Raw genomic sequence first — 19372 nt, 5'->3', positions numbered from 1 at the left:
TTTGTACAGGAAAACTTTCTGGTTAAACATTCAAACACACTAGTGTGATAAACAGTGCATTTAAGTATTTTTAAATTAAAATGACTCGATTAAAATTAAAATGACTCAAACAAAACATAAGGGTTCAAATGTTGCTAGTGCAATGCAACCTTCTCACTGGTTCTGCAGTTCCAATGATTTGTGAGGCTCCTCCCTCCGGTAGGTGGCGCTGTGAGTGCGTTTGCGCGGTACCACGTGTATTGCTCTTCGTTACACGCGTCCGCTGCGTGTGTCGGCCCTTCCCCGTGCTCTGTAGAGGAGTCGCGAGCGCTGCTATCATGGCGCTGTACAACTTTAAAAAGATTATGGTGGTTCCCACCGCTAAGGTATGACATTAACGACATTTTTTGACTCTCAAATGTGGGGCCAAATGCTGTAGAAAGTGCTGCTGGTGTTGCCGCTAATAACGGACATTGACAGTATGTTGCTCGCGCTGTAACGTTACACACGTGCGCGGTGTTCGGCCATTTAACTTTTCATGTGTTTCAATTATATTTATTCCATTACTGTCAACATGCTTTTACTGGTGTCATATGTGAAAATGAAGAACGAGTGGTTATGTGTTTATAACATCTGGGGAATGATGAAGTATTAATGCGGCTGAGATCTTTGGTTGGTTAATAAGGCAATCCAATTTACGTTAGATCAGCTCATTTTGAAAGAACTCAGCCTGTGTTTACTTGACATTTTTTGTGTCCATTTGTTGTCGCTTGTTGAATTAAACCACTTGCCCCAAATGTGTGCCAAGATTCCTATGGTCATGGAAAACCTGCACATTTTTAGAGGACTTAAAAAATATTTCCATTCCTGGAAAATTAATACAAATATAGTGGAAAGTTAGTGGATATAAGTTCTTCTAATTGTATTTCATTGTCTAATTGATATTTGTGAGTGGAACTTTTGTATTAATATTTAATATTGTTAGTTATTATAATTTGTTTATTGTATAAAATAATTAAGTAATCACTAATATTGGTATTTGTTATGTGAAACCTTTAAGTAATAGGATTGTAATATTTGGAAAATCATAGTCATGGAAAGTATTTTTCCAAAATATGTGAGAACCCTGGTGTGTCATAATAATGTAATGCTATTTCTTTGCTTGATTCTCTTCATGCAGGACTTCATAGATCTGACTTTATCCAAAACCCAGCGAAAAACTCCCACTGTTATACACAAACATTACCAGATCCACAGAATAAGACATTTCTACATGCGCAAAGTCAAATTCACCCAGCAGAACTACCATGATCGACTGTCACAGATCCTCACTGACTTCCCTAAACTGGACGTAAGTGTCGCACAAACTTCACAACACATCATGATCACAATCATGCCTCCTTTAGTAGATAAATGACTTTCTATGTATCTCTCTCAGGATATCCACCCCTTCTACGCTGATCTGATGAATGTGCTGTATGATAAAGATCATTATAAACTGGCTCTTGGTCAGATCAACATCGCCAAGAACCTCATTGATAAGTGAGTCTTTTGGGTTTATCGTCATCATGCACATATACTCTTTAGCTTTTTTGTGTGGTTGATTTAAATATAAATATGTTGGCTGATACATGAGATCATTTACATCCTTTGTTTGTTTAAAAAATATATATCCCATATGAGTTCTGCTCATATCTGCAGGTCTATGAAATTCATGTAACTGATTAAAACTGTGTCTGCATTTCTAGTGTTGCTAAAGATTATGTGCGGCTCATGAAATATGGAGATTCACTCTATCGCTGCAAGCAGCTGAAACGGGCCGCACTGGGTCGCATGTGCACCATATTAAAGAGACAGAAGCAGAGCCTGGAGTATTTGGAACAAGGTAAAAAAAAAACTTTGTGCACTTCCACAAATACTTTCCAGCATACCAGATGGTTTTTGAAAAAGTCTCTGATGTTCACCAAGGCTGCATTTATTTGATCAAATATACAGTAAAAAGCTAGCCTGGTGTGGCCATACTCAATTCTAGTCAGAATATGAGTCTGGTACCGCTCCATTGAGCTTTGATTATGGGGCGTGTTTCAACCGAGCCAGGAAAGACCTCAATTGGATAGACCCACAACCAATCAGAGCAACGGAGCGACGCGTAACGTTAGTTGTCAAATGTCAACAGAACTCAACTGCACTGTGTTACCAAGTCCGTGTTTTTCTCCATGTCAGCGGGTTGAAGCGACCCCAATTATGTGATTATATTAACCCAGGAATGCGAATTTTAGCAGGCAACCTTGCCAAAATAACATATTTTGCCAACCAAACGCCATTTTTTTCCGGAGAACCCCCCGGAAAGTTATTGTTTTGGGCTATAGTTTTGAGTAGCGATTGTGCGCGACATTGCAAAAACACTTGGAAACCCTGTCTGCACGCACGCTGGATTAAGTAACGTTACAAGAAAAAGATGAGTGTAAACGATCTTTGCCAGTAATAAAATAATTTAAGGATACACAGAGTACTTACCAACACGATCATCGTTTCTGAGAGAAATAGTGAAGGTGAATGCATATACGAACAAGTTCTCCGTTTAGGATAAGAGCAAATTCAACCCAAGAGCCTTCGATGACGTGGATGATTACGTTACTGTTGATCATCTGTCAATCATCGTCTAAAGCCCGCCCTGACAATTTCATTGGTCCGAACAGTTTCTGTTCGGGCATAATTACTCCTCTATGGAGCGAGTCCAGACCGAATTGCCCGAGCAAAAAAGTTTGTGGGCGGGGCTAAATTCGGCTGGCATCCAGGCTAGTAAAAAGCTGTAATATTGTAAATTATTTAAATAACTGTTTTCTATTTTAGTATATTTTAAATTGTAATTCAGAAATCTTTCTAATATGCTGGGCTGATGCTCCAGAAACTGTTTGGAAACATTTTCAAGATTCTTTGAATGGAAAGTTCAAAACATCTGAATAGAAATCTCTGGTTTTTGCTGTCACTTTTGATACATTTTTGAATGGTAGTGTATATTTTGGAGTAATGTTTGACTTCACCCATCAAAGCATAAATGCTCAACAAAAATAAATACATTGTATGCACATTTGCACACTGTTAATGCATATTTATCTTTTCATAGTGCGGCAGCATCTGTCCCGTTTACCCACTATTGACCCAAACACCAGAACCCTCCTACTGTGTGGTTACCCCAATGTCGGCAAGTCCAGCTTTATCAACAAGGTTTGTTTGTGCATGTGAATGTAGGTTAAATGTCAAATCTGTGTGCGTTGTAGGTTTGTGCGAATAGACTATAATATATATTGAAGATAGATGTCACTCACTTTCTGTTGTGAATAATTGACTGGGGTTTGAGACTTTTTCACCAGTATAACGCTCATATAATTGACAAAAGGAGGATTTGACTGAGGAGAACCATTAAGTTTTAATGTTTGTACAGGTGACCCGTGCTGATGTTGAGGTCCAGCCGTATGCCTTCACCACCAAATCTTTGTTTGTGGGTCACATGGATTACAAATACCTGCGCTGGCAGGTGAGTGGTAGAAAAATATGGTTCCCGGACAACATTTAACTGAACTGACTTAATATTCAAACATTTTACCATTTAATATAATACAAATGTTCCTGAAGTTATGTGTTATTTACGGGTCTGTGTTTGTAGGTGGTTGATACCCCTGGTATTCTGGATCACCCTCTTGAGGAAAGGAATACCATAGAAATGCAGGCCATCACTGCTCTGGCTCACCTGCGTGCCGCTGTCCTCTACGTCATGGATGTGTCGGAGCAGTGCGGACACACTCTCTCACAACAACTAGAGCTGTTTAACAATATACGGCCATTGTTTGCCAACAAGGTACACACACATACAAAGATGTAAACTTAAAATGAATGAAGTAAAAAGACATGTTTTTTTGGGCTGAATGATGGCAGTGATCATTATTTGTGTAATGCAGCCTCTGATCGTGATGGCCAATAAGTGTGATGTGAGGAAGATCAGTGAACTCCCAGAGGAGAATCAGGTAAATGACATTCTGAATCCTCTTATACAAGGTAGGAATTCCTGGAGCTGAAAGAAACGTAAAGGGATTCATTCGATTATTTACGCGGCCTCATCTCATTCCAAAGCTGTATGTAGGGCTGCAGCTATCGATTCTTTTTGTAATCGATTAATCTAGCACTTAATTAATCGATTAATCGGATACATTTTTTCCGTGTTTTTAAACAACCAAAACAAATAATGCATAACGAAAATAATGCATTAAACGAAGAGGAAAAGTAATTTAATGTATTAATATGCACAACAGGTTTCATGCTGTAATCTAGCCCTGACATCAAAGTAAATATCTTTTATGTAGATTTCTACACCTGCAGCATTTACCATTAGGCTACTAACAAATAATATATCATATGTGGTGAGCCTATTTGCTATGGTAACCTAGCAACCTGTGTGTGTGTGTGTGTGCGTGCGTACGTGAGGCTTCATTGCAGTTTGGTACAGCAGAAATGCATACATTCATTTTCAATAGAGCGCTGCATTTGGCTTGCATTACTTGCATAGCGGTGCATTTTAGGTGAAGTATCCGTTCGAAAAATCGCGTCACAACATCACGTCCCGGTGTATAAAGTGAATGCTGAAATTATTGTTGCGTGGCTACATAACAGTTTAAGCATATGTGATGCATTGCCACGATTGGTCTGACTGGCGCGAGAGAGAGAGAGGAGGGTGCGTGTGTGTGTTACTGATTTTCTACTATCAGTTCTGCGCTGCTCTCCGCGCGCGATCTTCACGCGAAAAGAGGTCATGCCTTCAGGGCGCGCGCTCGTTGTCAAAGACGCGACACGGCTCGGCTCTGTCTGTGTCACAGAAAAAAGCTGAGCACTGAACGGATAAGTTTTCCGTATGGTTGTTTTTGAATAGTGCACAACCGCTTCAATGTTCAAACTGGCAAGGCTTTAAAAGCATTTACTTGACACACTTTATGAGGATGAAAGTGAAAGCGATCTGGCTTCGGGGCTTGCGCGCCCCGCGCGTGCGTGCGTGCGTGTGTGTGTGTGCGTGTTTGTGTGTGTGTGGCAGCTATAACAACGGTAATCAACTTACATAAACTGTGTAAAACATGCAGTTACTATAGTGATTCTGGGCATCTAGAATCTAAACTAAATTCAAAATGTATCACGCGCTATGGTGTGCTTCCTGAACGCTGAACAGCAGTCCGTGTGAATCAGATCCTGCGCGTATAGAGCGCGTCATAGGAATTTAACGAGGCTTCGAGGCAGAATTTTTGCCTCGAGGAATTTTTGTAATCGAGTTAATCGAGTAACTCGATGAATCGTTTCAGCCCTAGCTGTATGAGTTTCTTTGTTCTGCTGAACACAAAAGATATTTTGAAGAATGTTTGTAAAAAAGCAGATAGAGCAACCATTGATATGGGGGGAGATACTCAATCAAATATCATCTTTTGTGTTCAGCTGAACAAAAACTCATAGAGGTTTGGAACAACGTGAGGGTGAGTAAATGATGACTGCATTTTAATTTTTGGGTGAACTATCCCTTTAAGCTCCAAAAATGTTGAAAAAGTAGGTCCATAAGATTTGTGCATTTTGCAAGGTTTGTTCGGTCACAAAAAAAACTGGAAAAGTCATGGAATTTTAAGATGGCAATTTTTCCATGCCTGGAAAAGATTTGGAAAAATAAATAAACCCAGAAAGTTTTGGATAAGTCATAGAAACTTGTTTCAAAATATTTATGTAATGGAATATGTTTAGGTGATAATATTGTTTAGACAAACTACTGTACTTAACGATCATTCGATCCATCAGACTGCCGCATTCCATCAGATTTCGTTTTGCAGGATTGAGCATTATAAGTGAGATGGTGGTCCAGTGGGTTAAAAACCATGGAACTGATACGCAGAAGGTTGCTGGTTCGATCCCAGCGGTCACCACCAGTGTGTCCTTGAGCAAGGCACTTTACTCCATGTTGCTCCAGGGGGATTGTCCCTGTATTAAGGGCACTGTAAGTCGCTTTGGATAAAAGCGTCTGCCAAATGCATAAATATAAATATAACCAATCACGCACATTTCTTTTGAGCTTATAAATGTGGTGACTTTCAGATTAGTCATTGCTGAAACGTTCTGTTCAGTGCGAGTCCTTTGACAGAATTCTGACTGAAACTCGCAAATTCTCCCATAATTAAACAAAAGGCTTCCTTGATTTTAATGGGTGTGCTTAAACTCGCACTAGACCCATGTTATGGACAGCTTCACAATCAGTCACGTTCTCTGCTCCCTTTCTGTATACAGTTTATTCCAGTTAATACAATTTATTCATCATCAGTTAGTTGCTGTGATTTTAAAATTTAAACTTCGATTTTTATTCCTATTTTACATCTACTGTATACTGTGTGTGTGTGTGTGTGTGTGTGTGTGTGTGTGTGTGTGTGTGTGTGTGTGTGTGTGTGTGTGTGTGTGTGTGTGTGTGTGTGTGTGTGTGTGTGTGTGTGTGTGTGTGTGTGTGTGTGTGTGTGTGTGTGTGTGTGTGTGTGTGTGTGTGTGTGTGTGTGTGTGTGTGTGTGTGTGTGTGTGTGTGTGTGTGTGTGTGTGTGTGTGTGTGTGTGTTGTAGTTCATTCTTTCGCTAGTCCAACTATAGTTCGCTGTTTTACAACTACAAATGAGACCAGCATGCATCTTATATTGCAGCCATTCAGCTTTCATGTAATTGGCGCGAGGCTCTTTTGGATTGTACCACAGACACCTCAAACAGATTTTATTCTTCAGCTTCAGTTCTCCAGTTCACGTGAAAGTGAAGGCAAATCTTTCTTACCAGCCATCTTGCACAATGACCAAATAAAATTATGATATTCCCGATAGCACTAAAAAAGCGATGTAAACCCCGAACTGATTCGCTACTGCCACACGGACAGATGTCAGACTGGCTGAGGATTCTGTGCATGCGTTTGCCGCCTGTCAGCGCTCGCGCAAGTATACTACCGAATGTGTTCTATTTCTAGGCGCATTACTGTAGGTCTTAAAGTGAAAGCAACCCAATATAGCCTAGCCTATACCCCCTCCTGTCTGTGTAGTTCATATTAATCAAACAACAACAACGGGGAAAAACAAACAGTAGCCTACCTAAACTAAAGCACTGTTTGTATCTGTATATTTAAGTTGTACTTATTTGTCCTATTGTCAAACAAGATTCATGCATTTTTTTGTTTTATTGCCATGTGTGACTATTGTGCATCTAACATAATGATATGGTAAATGTGGCATCCTAATTATGAAAAAAAAAAAACAACAAAAAACATGCACATTTCTGAAAATGACCACCACCACAAAATCAGTAATTTTGATCTCACAAAAAATTAGATATATAATAAAATACACATACATGCACACACTCACTCTACTGGTCAAAAGTTTGAGAATGGTATTTAAAGAAGTCTCTTCTGCTCACCAAGGCTGCATTTATTAACATTTTTTATATTTGAATATGCAATTTATTTCTGTGATTCAAAGCTGAATTTTCAGCATCATTACTCCAGACTTTAGTCACATAATCCTTCAAAAACCTTTTTTTTTTACTTTCTATTTCAGATAAATGCTGTTCTTTAGAACTTTCCATTCATCAAAGAATCCTAAAAAAAATGTTTTACACAACTGTTTTCAACACTGTTAATAATCATAAATGTTTGATGATCATCAAATCCTCATATGAGAATGATTTGTGAAGGGGCATGAAGACTGGAGTAATGATGATAAATTCAGCTTTGATCACATGAATTTTGATGAATTCACATGACACTTTACTATATATTCACATAGAGAACAGTCACAACAGAACTGTCACAATATTACAGATTTTTTTGTATTTTTAATAACATAAATGCAGCATTGGTGAGCAGAAGAGACTTCTGTAAAAACATTAAAAAGTCTTACCGTTCTCAAACTTTTGACCGGTAGTGTGTTTGTATATTAATCCTGATGGGATTGAGCTATGAGGAAGTGCAAGTTTACTAATATTTTGTTCAATTTTAATAAATTAATTTGCTTTGCAAGTCATTGTGATTCTGCATTTCCTATTGTACGGTTTTTTTTTTTATTGCGTTATATAGGTCTTAAATTTAATTCATAATGGTCTTAAAAATGTCTTAAAAAGTCTTAATTTGACTTGGTGAAACCTGCAGATACCCTGATGTTAGGTCATGAATGTTTGCCTCCAAAAGTAATTTTTTCTCAATTTATTAGTAGAAATGTGTTTGAACCCTGATTATATTCAGAGGCTTCTAAATTCCTATACCTTCTGAAGGATCAAGTGACACTGAAGACTTGAGTAATGATGCTGAAAATTTAGCATAAATTACATTTTAAAATGTATTAAAATAGGAGAGTTATTTTAAATTGTAATATTTCACAAAATAATTTTACTGTTTGATCAAATAAATGCAGCCTTTGTGAGCATAGGAGACCTTTTATAAAATTCTTACCAACCGCAAACTTTTGAATGGTGCTGTTTGGACTACTTTTATGGTGCTTTGTTCTTTTATGAACTTTTGGTGTGAAGATTCTCATTTTGTGTTCCACAGACTAATAACAGCATACAGATTTGAATAAAGTTTTGGTTTCAATTGAACAAGTCTTATAATAATCAGTTGTTTTTGCCACAGTGTCACCTATTTCAGCCTTTATCTAAGATCAATGCTAGAATCTCAAACCGTTTAGAGTTTGATTGATGTTATAAGAGAATGTTGTACCTGCAACTTGAGACTAAACTGAGCTCTGTGTGTGTGTGTGTGTGTGTGTGTGTAGAAAATCTTTACTGATATCGCTGCTGAGGGGGTTACAGTGATTGAGACGAGCTCTCTGACAGAAGAGGGTGTGATACAGGTGAAGACCGAGGTAAGACCAATCAATACTCTTTACAGCTTCACTTTCACATATGCTCACTTTCTCTTTGAACTATTGCAAGTTTCTTTACCCAGTCAATTTACCTCATGAACAGTTAAATGTTCTATGCACTGTGTAACGATAAATGTGCAATAACACTTATATTTATTCGACAATATCCTACCTATTTTATTCCATTCCCTGTTAATTCTATTCTACTCTGCTGTATATAGCACACCTGTACATACAGATTTGTCTATTTTTGTTTGTATATATATATACATCATATCTTTATTCTATTATTTGTATTTTACTATCTGTGTGCTGTTGTCTGTGTACTAGAAGCTTCTTCTGTCACCAAAACAATTTCCTTGCGTGCAAACGTACTTGGCAATAAAGCTCTTTCTGAAATCGGCACACAGCATAGCTTCATGTACAGGTTTCTAGAGTAAGAGACTTTTGTAGGCTTATGTAGATTGGTGGTTTAGATGATTTGTGAATTATCTTTTAATAAATAAATTATAATAACAGGCATGTGATCGGCTGTTGACTCACCGTGTGGACACAAAAATGAAAAGCAAGAAGGTTCATGATGTTTTGAACAGACTCCACCTGGCAGTGCCAGCCAAGAGAGATCAAAAGGTACTCGCTCTTGTCGTCTTAAACAATTGTCTGCTTAGTTGTAAGCTTATTTCTTCATAAATACTTCCAGCAAAGTATTTTTATAACGGTTTTTGATTTGGTCTGTGCAGGAAAGGCCTCCGTTTATTCCCGAAGGGGCTTTGATACGTAGGAAGGCAATGGAGACGGATGCTCCCAAACGCAAACTGGAGAGAGATCTGGAGGTTGAGCTGGGAGATGATTACACACTTGATCTACAGAGTAAGATATGAATGCACACATACACATGGACATAAAATATACACACTCAAGATGTGTCTGACAAAATGTTGTCTTGTGTTTTCAGAATACTGGGATTTGATGAATCCAGAAGAAAAGCTAGATAAGATTCCTGAGATTTGGGAGGGTCACAATATTTCTGATTACATCGACCCGGAGATCATGAAGGTATTAAAACAAATGCCATAGCTTTAATCTGTAACTAGGGGTGTGAAGAGATGCATAGCTCACGAGACGAGACACAAGGCACAGTATTTTTAAGAAATCCTCAGACAAAATTCATGTCTGAAAAAAAATTCTGCAGGTACATTTTGACTCCTCATCATTCTGAGTATGAAATATAAAATGCATTAAAAGACAATAATACTCGAGCACTGTAAAAGGTTTTGCCCCAAACTCAACTGACTGGCTTCTCTCCCGTATGATTTCACACGAGTCTCTTACATGAATTATGAGCTTCCAGAACTTCTGATTGAGGCTGCGCGTGACCTCCTAATTTAACTCTTCCTCAGATTGAAAATATAAATAAAAACTATACATAAAAATAAATAACAGTTTAGTTTTATTAAATGCAAACAATAAGTGCAACCATAATCAAATTACTCTCTCAATATTCAAAGTGCTAACAGAGAGCAAAACAGAGATCAGAGCTAAGAGGTGGTTACCACTACACGGCCCAGCCTAAGGTAGCTTTGATATTGTGAGACTGGCTATTGTATGTCGCCTCATTTGCGTGCATTAGGGAGCTTGTGTTTACTTTCGTTTTCCATTTTCCAAGCCCATTATATCTAATTTCAGGACTAGGGAATCCATAGTTGCTCACTTAATTTTTTTTTTTATTTCTTTTAAAAAAAATGTTTGGTTACATCCTACATTCACACCAATATGTTTTCGTTTGACGCTGCATCTTTTTCTCTCTGTTTTGGCCTTTCGTACACACTGAACCAGTTTTTTTATTGACCCAACATGACATCATGACTTTGCATAAACATACACGCCACTTTCTAAAGCCAAATGTCGTGTTATCTGTACGCATTGAGCTATGTCTATATGTATGTCTACTCCGCGTGTATGTCTACGCCGTGTGATTCCGCGTGAATGTAAATGGATTTATAAACATACTAAATGATGTTTTATTGAAAATGTAAAAATGCAGAATGTTTCTTGTGATGGGTAGGTTTAGGGGTAGGGGCAGTGTAGGGGGATAGAATGAAACGGCGTTGATAAACACGCTAAAAAGCAATTATGCGTCTTGATAGCACGCCAAAATGGCATACGAATTGGCGTGTCATACATACGCCATTTCATGAGATCAGTCTGATTGACGAAAACAAAGCTTTATAAACGCTGTTTTTGCGTTGTAGTGTGGACTGTGAAAACGGAAGTATTTGAAAACAGTGATGCATGTTTAATCATGTGACACCATATTGTACCGATAGCTATTCATGTTTATACTGTTATTGGGCCCGTTATGTGCTACTCACTTTCACACAGTTGCTAAAATATTACTTTGCATACTCTTCATATTGCAGTCCTGCAAAGCTGACGTTTCAGTGTGGAAGAGAAACTTTTGCAAAATGCTAGTGTTGACAGCATTTGGAAATTAAAACGTTTTCAATTATTTTTTGTGACGATTAATGTTGACGTTGCTTCAGAAGACATGCTCTGAATTTCTGTCCTTTCTCTTATTCTCAGAGGCTGGAGGATTTGGAGCAAGAAGAGGATCTGCGTGAGAAGGCCGGAGAGTACGAGTCTGAGGAGGAGAGTGAGGATGAGGAGATGAAGGAGATCCGACAGCTGGCCAGTCAGATTCGTGAGAAGCGGAAGCTGAAGATTCTCGCCTCCAAAGAAAAAGACACTCAGGGACCCAGAATACCCCGCACTGCCAAGAAGGTCTGTCCCTCTGTCCAGCAGGCTTATTTTTTGTATACGTTTAAATAATTAATTAGTAATAATTATTATTGATTAGTTAGCTGGTTTTTAATAATACTCTGTGGGAATACAGGTGGATAGAGCGACTCTGGAGAAGGAGATGTCTGATCTGGGTTTGGACATGACTGAAAAAGATGATGTAAGAACCTGTACACTTAAAGTTTTTCCATTGTTCTGTATTTCTGTTGGTCATGGTGATCTGTTTCTGTGTACGCTGAACATGTTTGTGTTCACCTTTTGTCCCTCTAGAGCCACTATGCTCAGAGATCTCGCTCTCTGGTTCGAAAGAGGAAGAGGGAAGTCTCCGCACCACCGACGTCACGTACTCGCAGTCAGAGCGCCTCGAGACCACCAAGGAGTCAATCAGGAGTCAGAGATGCCAAGGTCAGATTTAAAAAAACTGCCTGTATTATTTTACAAGACAAGTTTGAAATTAAGTTGTGTATGAAAGATGTTTAGTTGTATATTAGGTTATAGAAAAAGACCTTGCATATGTTGCAAACATGTTCATTGGACTGACTGTCTGTCTCATTTCTTCCAGATGTTGAAGAAGGTGAAGACTATGATGAAGAGCTCACAGAAGGACATGAACAGGCAGGGAAGGAAGGGTGAATCTGATCGACACGTGTTTGATCTCAAACCTAAACATCTCCTTGCTGGGAAGAGGAAATCTGGTACCAACAGCCGCAGATAAACGCAGCCTTTATTCACTTGCATCCGACTTGTGTACTCATACCTGTCCTTATGCCATGATTAATAAATATGTTATTCTGTACTTTTTACCAGTTCTTTCTGATACAGGTGAAAATACACCTGTAAACATGAAAGAATGATTAGTTATTAAAATGTATGTAATCACATCATTCTAAGTGTCTGATATCATGCAGAATGATAATGGAATCTATAGGATCATGATTTATAAATCTTTGTCATTTACAAAACAAATGAACAAGAAAGATATTGAAGCTATTGTTTGCTGTTGGAGTTAAATAAACCAACCAAAGTATTGAACCCGAAATTCATGTGTGAAATTGATTCCCCTCGATTTAAATCATGGTAGTGTCATAATGTTTGTCTTTCTGTGTGGGATGGAATGGAATGTATGCATGTATTTTTTTTTTTAGCCTGCTCCAGGCTAAACTAATTCGCAATTCCCATCGCCAACCTTATTCTGTGTGTCAGTATTGTTGTAAACTATTATGGAGAAACTGGTTTTCAGCAGGTAAATTATTTAAATATTTAATGTCATATTTTGTAGTGTATATCGGTACTAGCTACCTGTGAATTCAGTAATCAGGCTTTAAGTTGCAAATAATATTAGCAGTTTACAGATTTTGGTTAAGTTTTAACAATACAAAAATAGTTTACATGTGACTTTTATTTTGACAACATCTGAGCAAAGCCCCCCGGAAACGACATCAGCCTACACTAGCAACAGTCTCAGCGCGTTTACACCGTTTCAGACAGAAAATCAAAACAACACAGGACAGTCTCAATTTTCGGACCACGAAAGCGGCTGTTGCCGTAACCTAAAGTTGCACTGCAACACACACACTTGTCCGCGGCACATACAGGCGTCCCGAGCGCGAAGGATGGCGAATTACCGGGCGTTTCACACCCAGCTCGCGACCATCATGGAGACCCTGACTCGTGCGGCGGTGGCAGAAATCTGCGAGCTTGTGGACGACGGCTACGCCGTTTTACACATCGAGATCTCACGCCATCAGAAGGAGAACGAGGAGCTCCGACGGAAACTTCAGCTTATAGAGTCTATCGTTGCGGCGCGGGGGTACAGCGACGAGCCAACGGTAGCGCGAGACGGTCGGTGTGACAGTAGTGCTCGCGAGTCGCTAGTGGGCAGAAAAACGTCCGGAGGCGGAGAGTCCACCAGCCGGGGTGCAGTGGCAGAGGTTAGATGACCATTTATTTTGTGTGTATTTTGGGATTATAATGGAAGCGATACATATCTGTTTGTGTAAAAGTGATTATTATTTGTTACTGATCGGATTCCAGCCACGTGAGTTTCGCGATGAAGATTTGATGCAAATGCAAATCAAAGAGGAAGGTCTCGAGCATCCGCCTCTGGGAGGTGAGTAGCCTGTGCTCGTTCTTTTTATGCGTTACCATTAAAACTCTAACTTAAAAAAAAAAGGAATATGCATGTGTTGTGATTCAATTAATAAAAAATAAATCAGACTTTGACAAAACTCACAACTTAAAATCTAAATAAATGCCACAGTTCACACAAGTATAATAAGGCAGTTCATTAATTTAAACATGTACATAATTTTAAGAATATATTCTACTTTAAAAGTATGCATATTGACTGAATTTGTTTTTTAAAAAATGTATGTGTATATATATATATATATATTAAACATTTTACATTAATTACATACTGTCTTGTAAATGATCAGTTGGTGCATATGGTAAAACCTTGACCAATGAATAGTTTTTTTTTTTTTTTTTACTGTAGCATTTTACATTATTAACATTTTTTTACTAATAAGATAAAAATGGATATGAAAATGTACTGCATACTAGAAATGAGCCTGAATGTCTATGTCTACCCCTTCAAAATGAGTGTGATGTCTTCATACTGTCAAGTCACATTTATTTATATCACACTTATATAATACAGGCTGTTTCAAGCAGACTCATGGTAATAAACAGGAGAAACGGCATTAATGTCACTAAGTTCAATTATGAAACCACTGCAATTTCAGCTATACAGAAGACAATAGTGCCATTGTTCAGCTATATTCAGGTCAATGTTGATTCAATTCGGTTCAATAAGTGTCCATTTTGAAGTTCATCAATTATGAAACGTTGCCAATTCCAGATATAAAACAGGTGTGCAGAAGACAATAGTGTCACTATTATTCGACTCAATTCGGTTCAATATTGATTCAGTTCAGTAGCCGTGTCAATGTTGCAGAGTTCATCAATTATGAAACAACTTCAATTTTAGCTATGAAGCAGCTCTGCAAAAGACAATAGTTTCATTATTCAGCTCAGTTCAGGTTTTTGTGTTCGATCCGATCGTGTCTGTACAGTTGGATCGATAATATTTATAATAATAGTCTTTTATGCCCCAACTGAGCAAGCCAAATGTGTGTCAAAGCATGATAATAAACAGAAAAATAACAGCATTAATGATGCAAAGTTCATAATTTAAGATTTTTCAGTTATAAAGCCGCTCTACAGAAGACAATAGTGTCATTATTCAGGTCAGTTCACTTCAACAACAGTGTCATTGTTGCCAAGTTCATAAATTATGAAACAACTTCAAAATCCAGCTATAAAGCAGCTCTTCAAAACAATAGTCATGATTCAGCTCAATTCAGTTCAATGTCAATTCAATTTAGTTCAGTAATGGTGTCAGTGATGCAGTATATCAATTATGAAACCACTTCAATTTCAGCTATAAAGCAGCTCTACAGAAGACAATAGCATCATTCAGTTCAGGCTGAGTTCTTATCTGATAGTGTCAGTACAGTTAGACTGATAATACTTTCTGAATATTAACTTTTAAGTCCCAACTACCAGCAAACCAAGGGTGACATGCATATTGCATTGTATTTTCTATGCAAATTATAACTTTTCAGTAATTTGTACTTTATTTACAAACCTTTACAGTAAGATCATGTTTTGTAAAATATATATATTTTTATATATGGTAAAAGCATCCAGTAAAAGTCATTTGTTCAAAATGATCTAATATATCAGTGCATGTACGTTGGGGACTTGAAAATGTACTGAAAGTCCATGCCAACCCTTTTCAAAATGAGTGTGACGTGTCCATACTGTTTGTTTCTCAACAGATGAGGATGACGATGAGGACGAAGGTGAAAGTGTCTCTGCGGTAGCCCACGACTCTCCTAAGCTAGATGTTGCCGAGCTCTCGGCACAGGACTCTCACACACTCTCACACTCCCCTGACCATGACACGCACTCCCATACGCTCACATTTGCAGACACACACTCCGGCGCTGACGAGTCCCAGCACTCCAGCGTCGACTTGTCTGTTTCGGATAACGCTTCCTTCTCCCTTGCTCAAACCACGTCGGATACTCACGCTTCCCATCTCCATCGAGTGTTTCAGGAAGACTTGTGTTCGAAGACTGATCTGGACCCGGTATCCGATTGGGCCGCACACTCTGTCCGTAACACACTCACACACTTGCAGACCTCACCACAAAGGGTTGGTGGGTCAGACTCTTTTGTATCCCATAATTCTCCCTTGTTTGCTGCGCAGCGGCTCGTTGCTCTGGGTAACGTCTCAGGGTTCGGTCTCTATGGGCGGTTGGGCGCTCTACGGGGAGGTGGAGTCGGCAAACGACACTTCATCTGCTCAATCTGCGGGAAGAGTTTCACCACATCGCAGAGTTTGGACACGCACATGCGCATTCACACTGGAGAACGGCCGTATCGCTGTGAGCAGTGCGGGAAGCGTTTCACGCAGTCTGGACACCTCACGGCTCACCAGACTGTCCACACCGGAGAGAGACCGTACGAGTGCACCCGCTGTGGAAAACGGTTCGCAGGGAAACAGTACCTGCGCATACACACCAAGAAACACCACCCTGACTTGCACGCGCTCTCTCATATACCGACTAACACACAGCAGGACACGTTGCCCTGAAAGATTCACACGCTCACAACAGAGAATGCAGGACGTCATTTTTGTAGCTTTTGTTGTTTGGAAGTGTCCTGCAAGAGTTGAATATAAGACATTCAGTATGCCAAGTGTAATTTTGCAGTGGTCAGGTCATTATTTTGCAAAAACTAAAGCAGTGAGATGCATTATACATTATATACATACTGCAGGGAGACTGTATGGACCCAACAAGTGTACACTAGAAAGTTAGTGTGAGCGCATTAAAGGCCTGTACACACCGGGACGAATATCGCGCGCGCTTATCGCCAGCGTTTTTCGGCGCGTCTTGAGTGTTCACACCCAAGCGATTTTCACTGGCGCTGCGCCGAGTGAACATGCACATTCAGTCGATGCGCTCCCGGTACACAAGATGGTGCTGCGGCACTTTAAGCCTCTGACACTCGCTTGTCACACAGAAGGAGAAGAGAGACAGTATTTACGTGCTTGCCAAAACCATAGACATATTATGTATATGGACAAAACCATTCACACACTTTTTGCTAACTGGCAAGCAGCATTAGCAGTTCATCTTCTTCTTTGTCTACTTACTACTTCTTCGTCGTATCAATGTGTGCTCGGCAAGACCGTTTTGTGCTTGAGCGCCACCAAGTCGTGTTTTACTGTCACTTCAGCAGCTCCAGGCACGTGAACAAAAGCGCCGATCTCATTGGTCGGACAGTTTTTTACGCGCCGCGTCAAAATAAAACAAAACGAACCCGAGGCGTTTTTTTTTAAATGACGCTTTTACGCCTGGCGTTTTGCGCGTCGGTGTGAACACTCACATTGGCGCCCATTGTTTAGTCCCGAGGCGTTAAACGTCGGCGATAAACGCGTGCGAAAATCGTCCCGGTGTGAACAGGCCTTAAAGGCCTGTACACACCGGGACGAATATCGCGCACGCTTATCGCCAGCGTTTTTCGTGCCGTTTTTCGGCGCGTCTTGAGTGTTCACACCCAAGCGATTTTCATTGGCGCTGCCCCGAGTGAACGTGCACATTCAGTAGATGCGCTCCCGGTACACAAGATGGTGCTGCGGCACTTTAAGCCTCTGACACTCGCTTGTCACACAGAAGGAGAAGAGAGACAGTATTTACGTGCTTGCCAAAACCACAGATATATTATGTGTATGGACAAAACCATTCACACACTTTTTGCTAACTGGCAAGCAGCATTAGCAGTTCATCTTCTTCTTTGTCTACTTACTACTTCTTCGTCGTATCAATGTGTGCTCGGCAAGACTGTTTTGTGCTTGAGCGCCACCAAGTCGTGTTTTACTGTCACTTCAGCAGCTCCAGCCACGTGAACAAAAGCGCCGATCTCATTGGTCGGACAGTTTTTTACGCGCCGCGTCAAAATAAAAAAACGAACCCGAGGCGTTTTTTTAAAAATGACGCTTTTACGCCTGCCGTTTTGCGCGTCGGTGTGAACACTCACATTGGCGCCCATTGTTTAGTCCCGAGGCGTTAAACGTCGGCGATAAACGCGTGCGAAAATCGTCCCGGTGTGAACAGGCCTTTAAGATTCTCATACCTTCAACATGCAATACGCAATTTCTCCTGAATGGCAGGTGTACTTAAAATGTACAGGACATGTTGTTTAAAGAGTTTATAATCTAAATTAGATATAATTATAGATTATACATATATATTTGCAGCTAGTCACGGCAGAAACACTAACTGGATTTGTCTGTGTTGTATTTAATAGAAATAAATGGTTATTTCAGGAATTTTACCTCAAAGTCTTTATTTGTAGCTAGTGGGGCATTATCAATGTTCTAGATGTGTTGGAAAAAGAAATACAGATATTTTTTTTTCCTGTGTAATATGACAGTGTACTATTGTGATGTCTATAGTACTAATTAATAATTTTGAAAATGACAATTTTATTGCAACAAATAAGAAAAGTCATACAAAGGCAAGGCTTAATTTTTATTTTTAAACAGGAAAAAGACTTTCTGCTGACTGTTGAGAAAGTGATTTCTGGTTTTGGATTCATAATCACCCACGTGCATGTGGCCTATTCATAGTCAGCCGTGGTTTTGTTTTGTCAGCGCAAGTGACCAATAAACAGCTGCCCATATAAGGAGACATTTTCCATGTAGACTAAAACCTTTAATATGGAGTTGGCCCACCCTTTGTAGCTACAACAGCTTCAACTCTTCTGGGAACATTTGAGAAATGATCGTAAAATCTAATTTAAGACAGTTTCTTTGCAACATTTTATAAATGAGGCACCTGGATTTTTTTCTTGGTAAGTGAAGCTTCCAGTGCACATATACAAATACAACAAGAAATTAAAGAATAAAAATACAAAGTATAAAGACAGTCTGAATATGTACATGTTACAGAATTATGGATGATAATAATAGAGTGAATTAACAAGATATTGCACTAAGAGAGGCTTTTAACTGTCCAGGAGAGAGATGGCCTGTGAGAAGAAGCTGTTCCTAAGGGCTGCACAATATATCGAAATATCGCGATATGCATATTGCAAAGGCATGCAATATCTGAATGATTTTAATAGGCTACTTCAACATTGTGAAAAGTGTACGTTTTAGATTGACGCATGTAGCAGAGAATAGACTGGGCACACGACTGTTACTTATGTGAATTGCTTGACATGAAAAAGAGTTATTAAAAACAATAACTTGCGAAAAACAACTCCTTGCAGTCTTGCGCTGTCTGACACACCGAAACGCGCTCTGAAAGCATGTGGTCCCTTCAGTTCTGTTTCGTGTCTTGTTACACACTCGAACTGTCAAATACACACACAGTAATGTCAAAATGGCTGTCTTAATGAGTATTCATGTAAACACAGTCGAAAGAAACCGAATGAGTGTCAATAGGATCCGTGCATTAGGCCTGCTAATACAGTAAACTTGCCGCTGTCAAACAACAAAATAAAAACTGAAAATCACTCAGTGCTCCTGGCTGAATAACCTTTGTAACTATATTATGTACCAGTGTATATTTAATTAATGTAAAGACTGTTTTTAGTTCTTATTTTTAA

General features: G+C 39.2%; 2 protein-coding genes across 3 annotated transcripts; both read left to right on the top strand.

Annotated features, from left to right (window-relative positions):
* Positions 1-239: 239 nt before the first annotated feature.
* gtpbp4 (GTP binding protein 4) lies at positions 240-12715 on the top strand. Of its 2 annotated transcripts, XM_079818899.1 has the most exons (17): positions 240-365; positions 1160-1330; positions 1418-1521; positions 1728-1864; positions 3107-3207; positions 3425-3517; positions 3647-3709; positions 3773-3838; positions 3939-4004; positions 8795-8884; positions 9404-9514; positions 9625-9754; positions 9840-9940; positions 11468-11665; positions 11778-11843; positions 11954-12088; positions 12246-12715. In XM_079818899.1, the coding sequence occupies exons 1-17, from the start codon at positions 318-320 to the stop codon at positions 12396-12398; spliced, it is 1833 nt and encodes a 610-aa protein (XP_079675025.1). In that variant the 5' UTR covers positions 240-317; the 3' UTR covers positions 12399-12715. The 2 variants fall into 2 exon arrangements, with proteins under 2 accessions (XP_079675025.1, XP_079675024.1); XM_079818898.1 differs by having other exon boundaries at positions 3647-3838.
* A 398-nt stretch (positions 12716-13113) lies between these two features.
* Positions 13114-18087, top strand: LOC307127586 (uncharacterized protein). Its single transcript, XM_079818915.1, has 3 exons — positions 13114-13614; positions 13718-13793; positions 15529-18087. The coding sequence occupies exons 1-3, from the start codon at positions 13297-13299 to the stop codon at positions 16347-16349; spliced, it is 1215 nt and encodes a 404-aa protein (XP_079675041.1). The 5' UTR covers positions 13114-13296; the 3' UTR covers positions 16350-18087.
* Positions 18088-19372: the final 1285 nt, after the last annotated feature.

This window comes from Gobio gobio (assembly GCF_949357685.1).
Source record: "Gobio gobio genome assembly, chromosome: 6".
Lineage (NCBI taxonomy): Eukaryota > Metazoa > Chordata > Actinopteri > Cypriniformes > Gobionidae > Gobio > Gobio gobio.
This window is presented reverse-complemented; position numbering and strand designations above follow the sequence as displayed.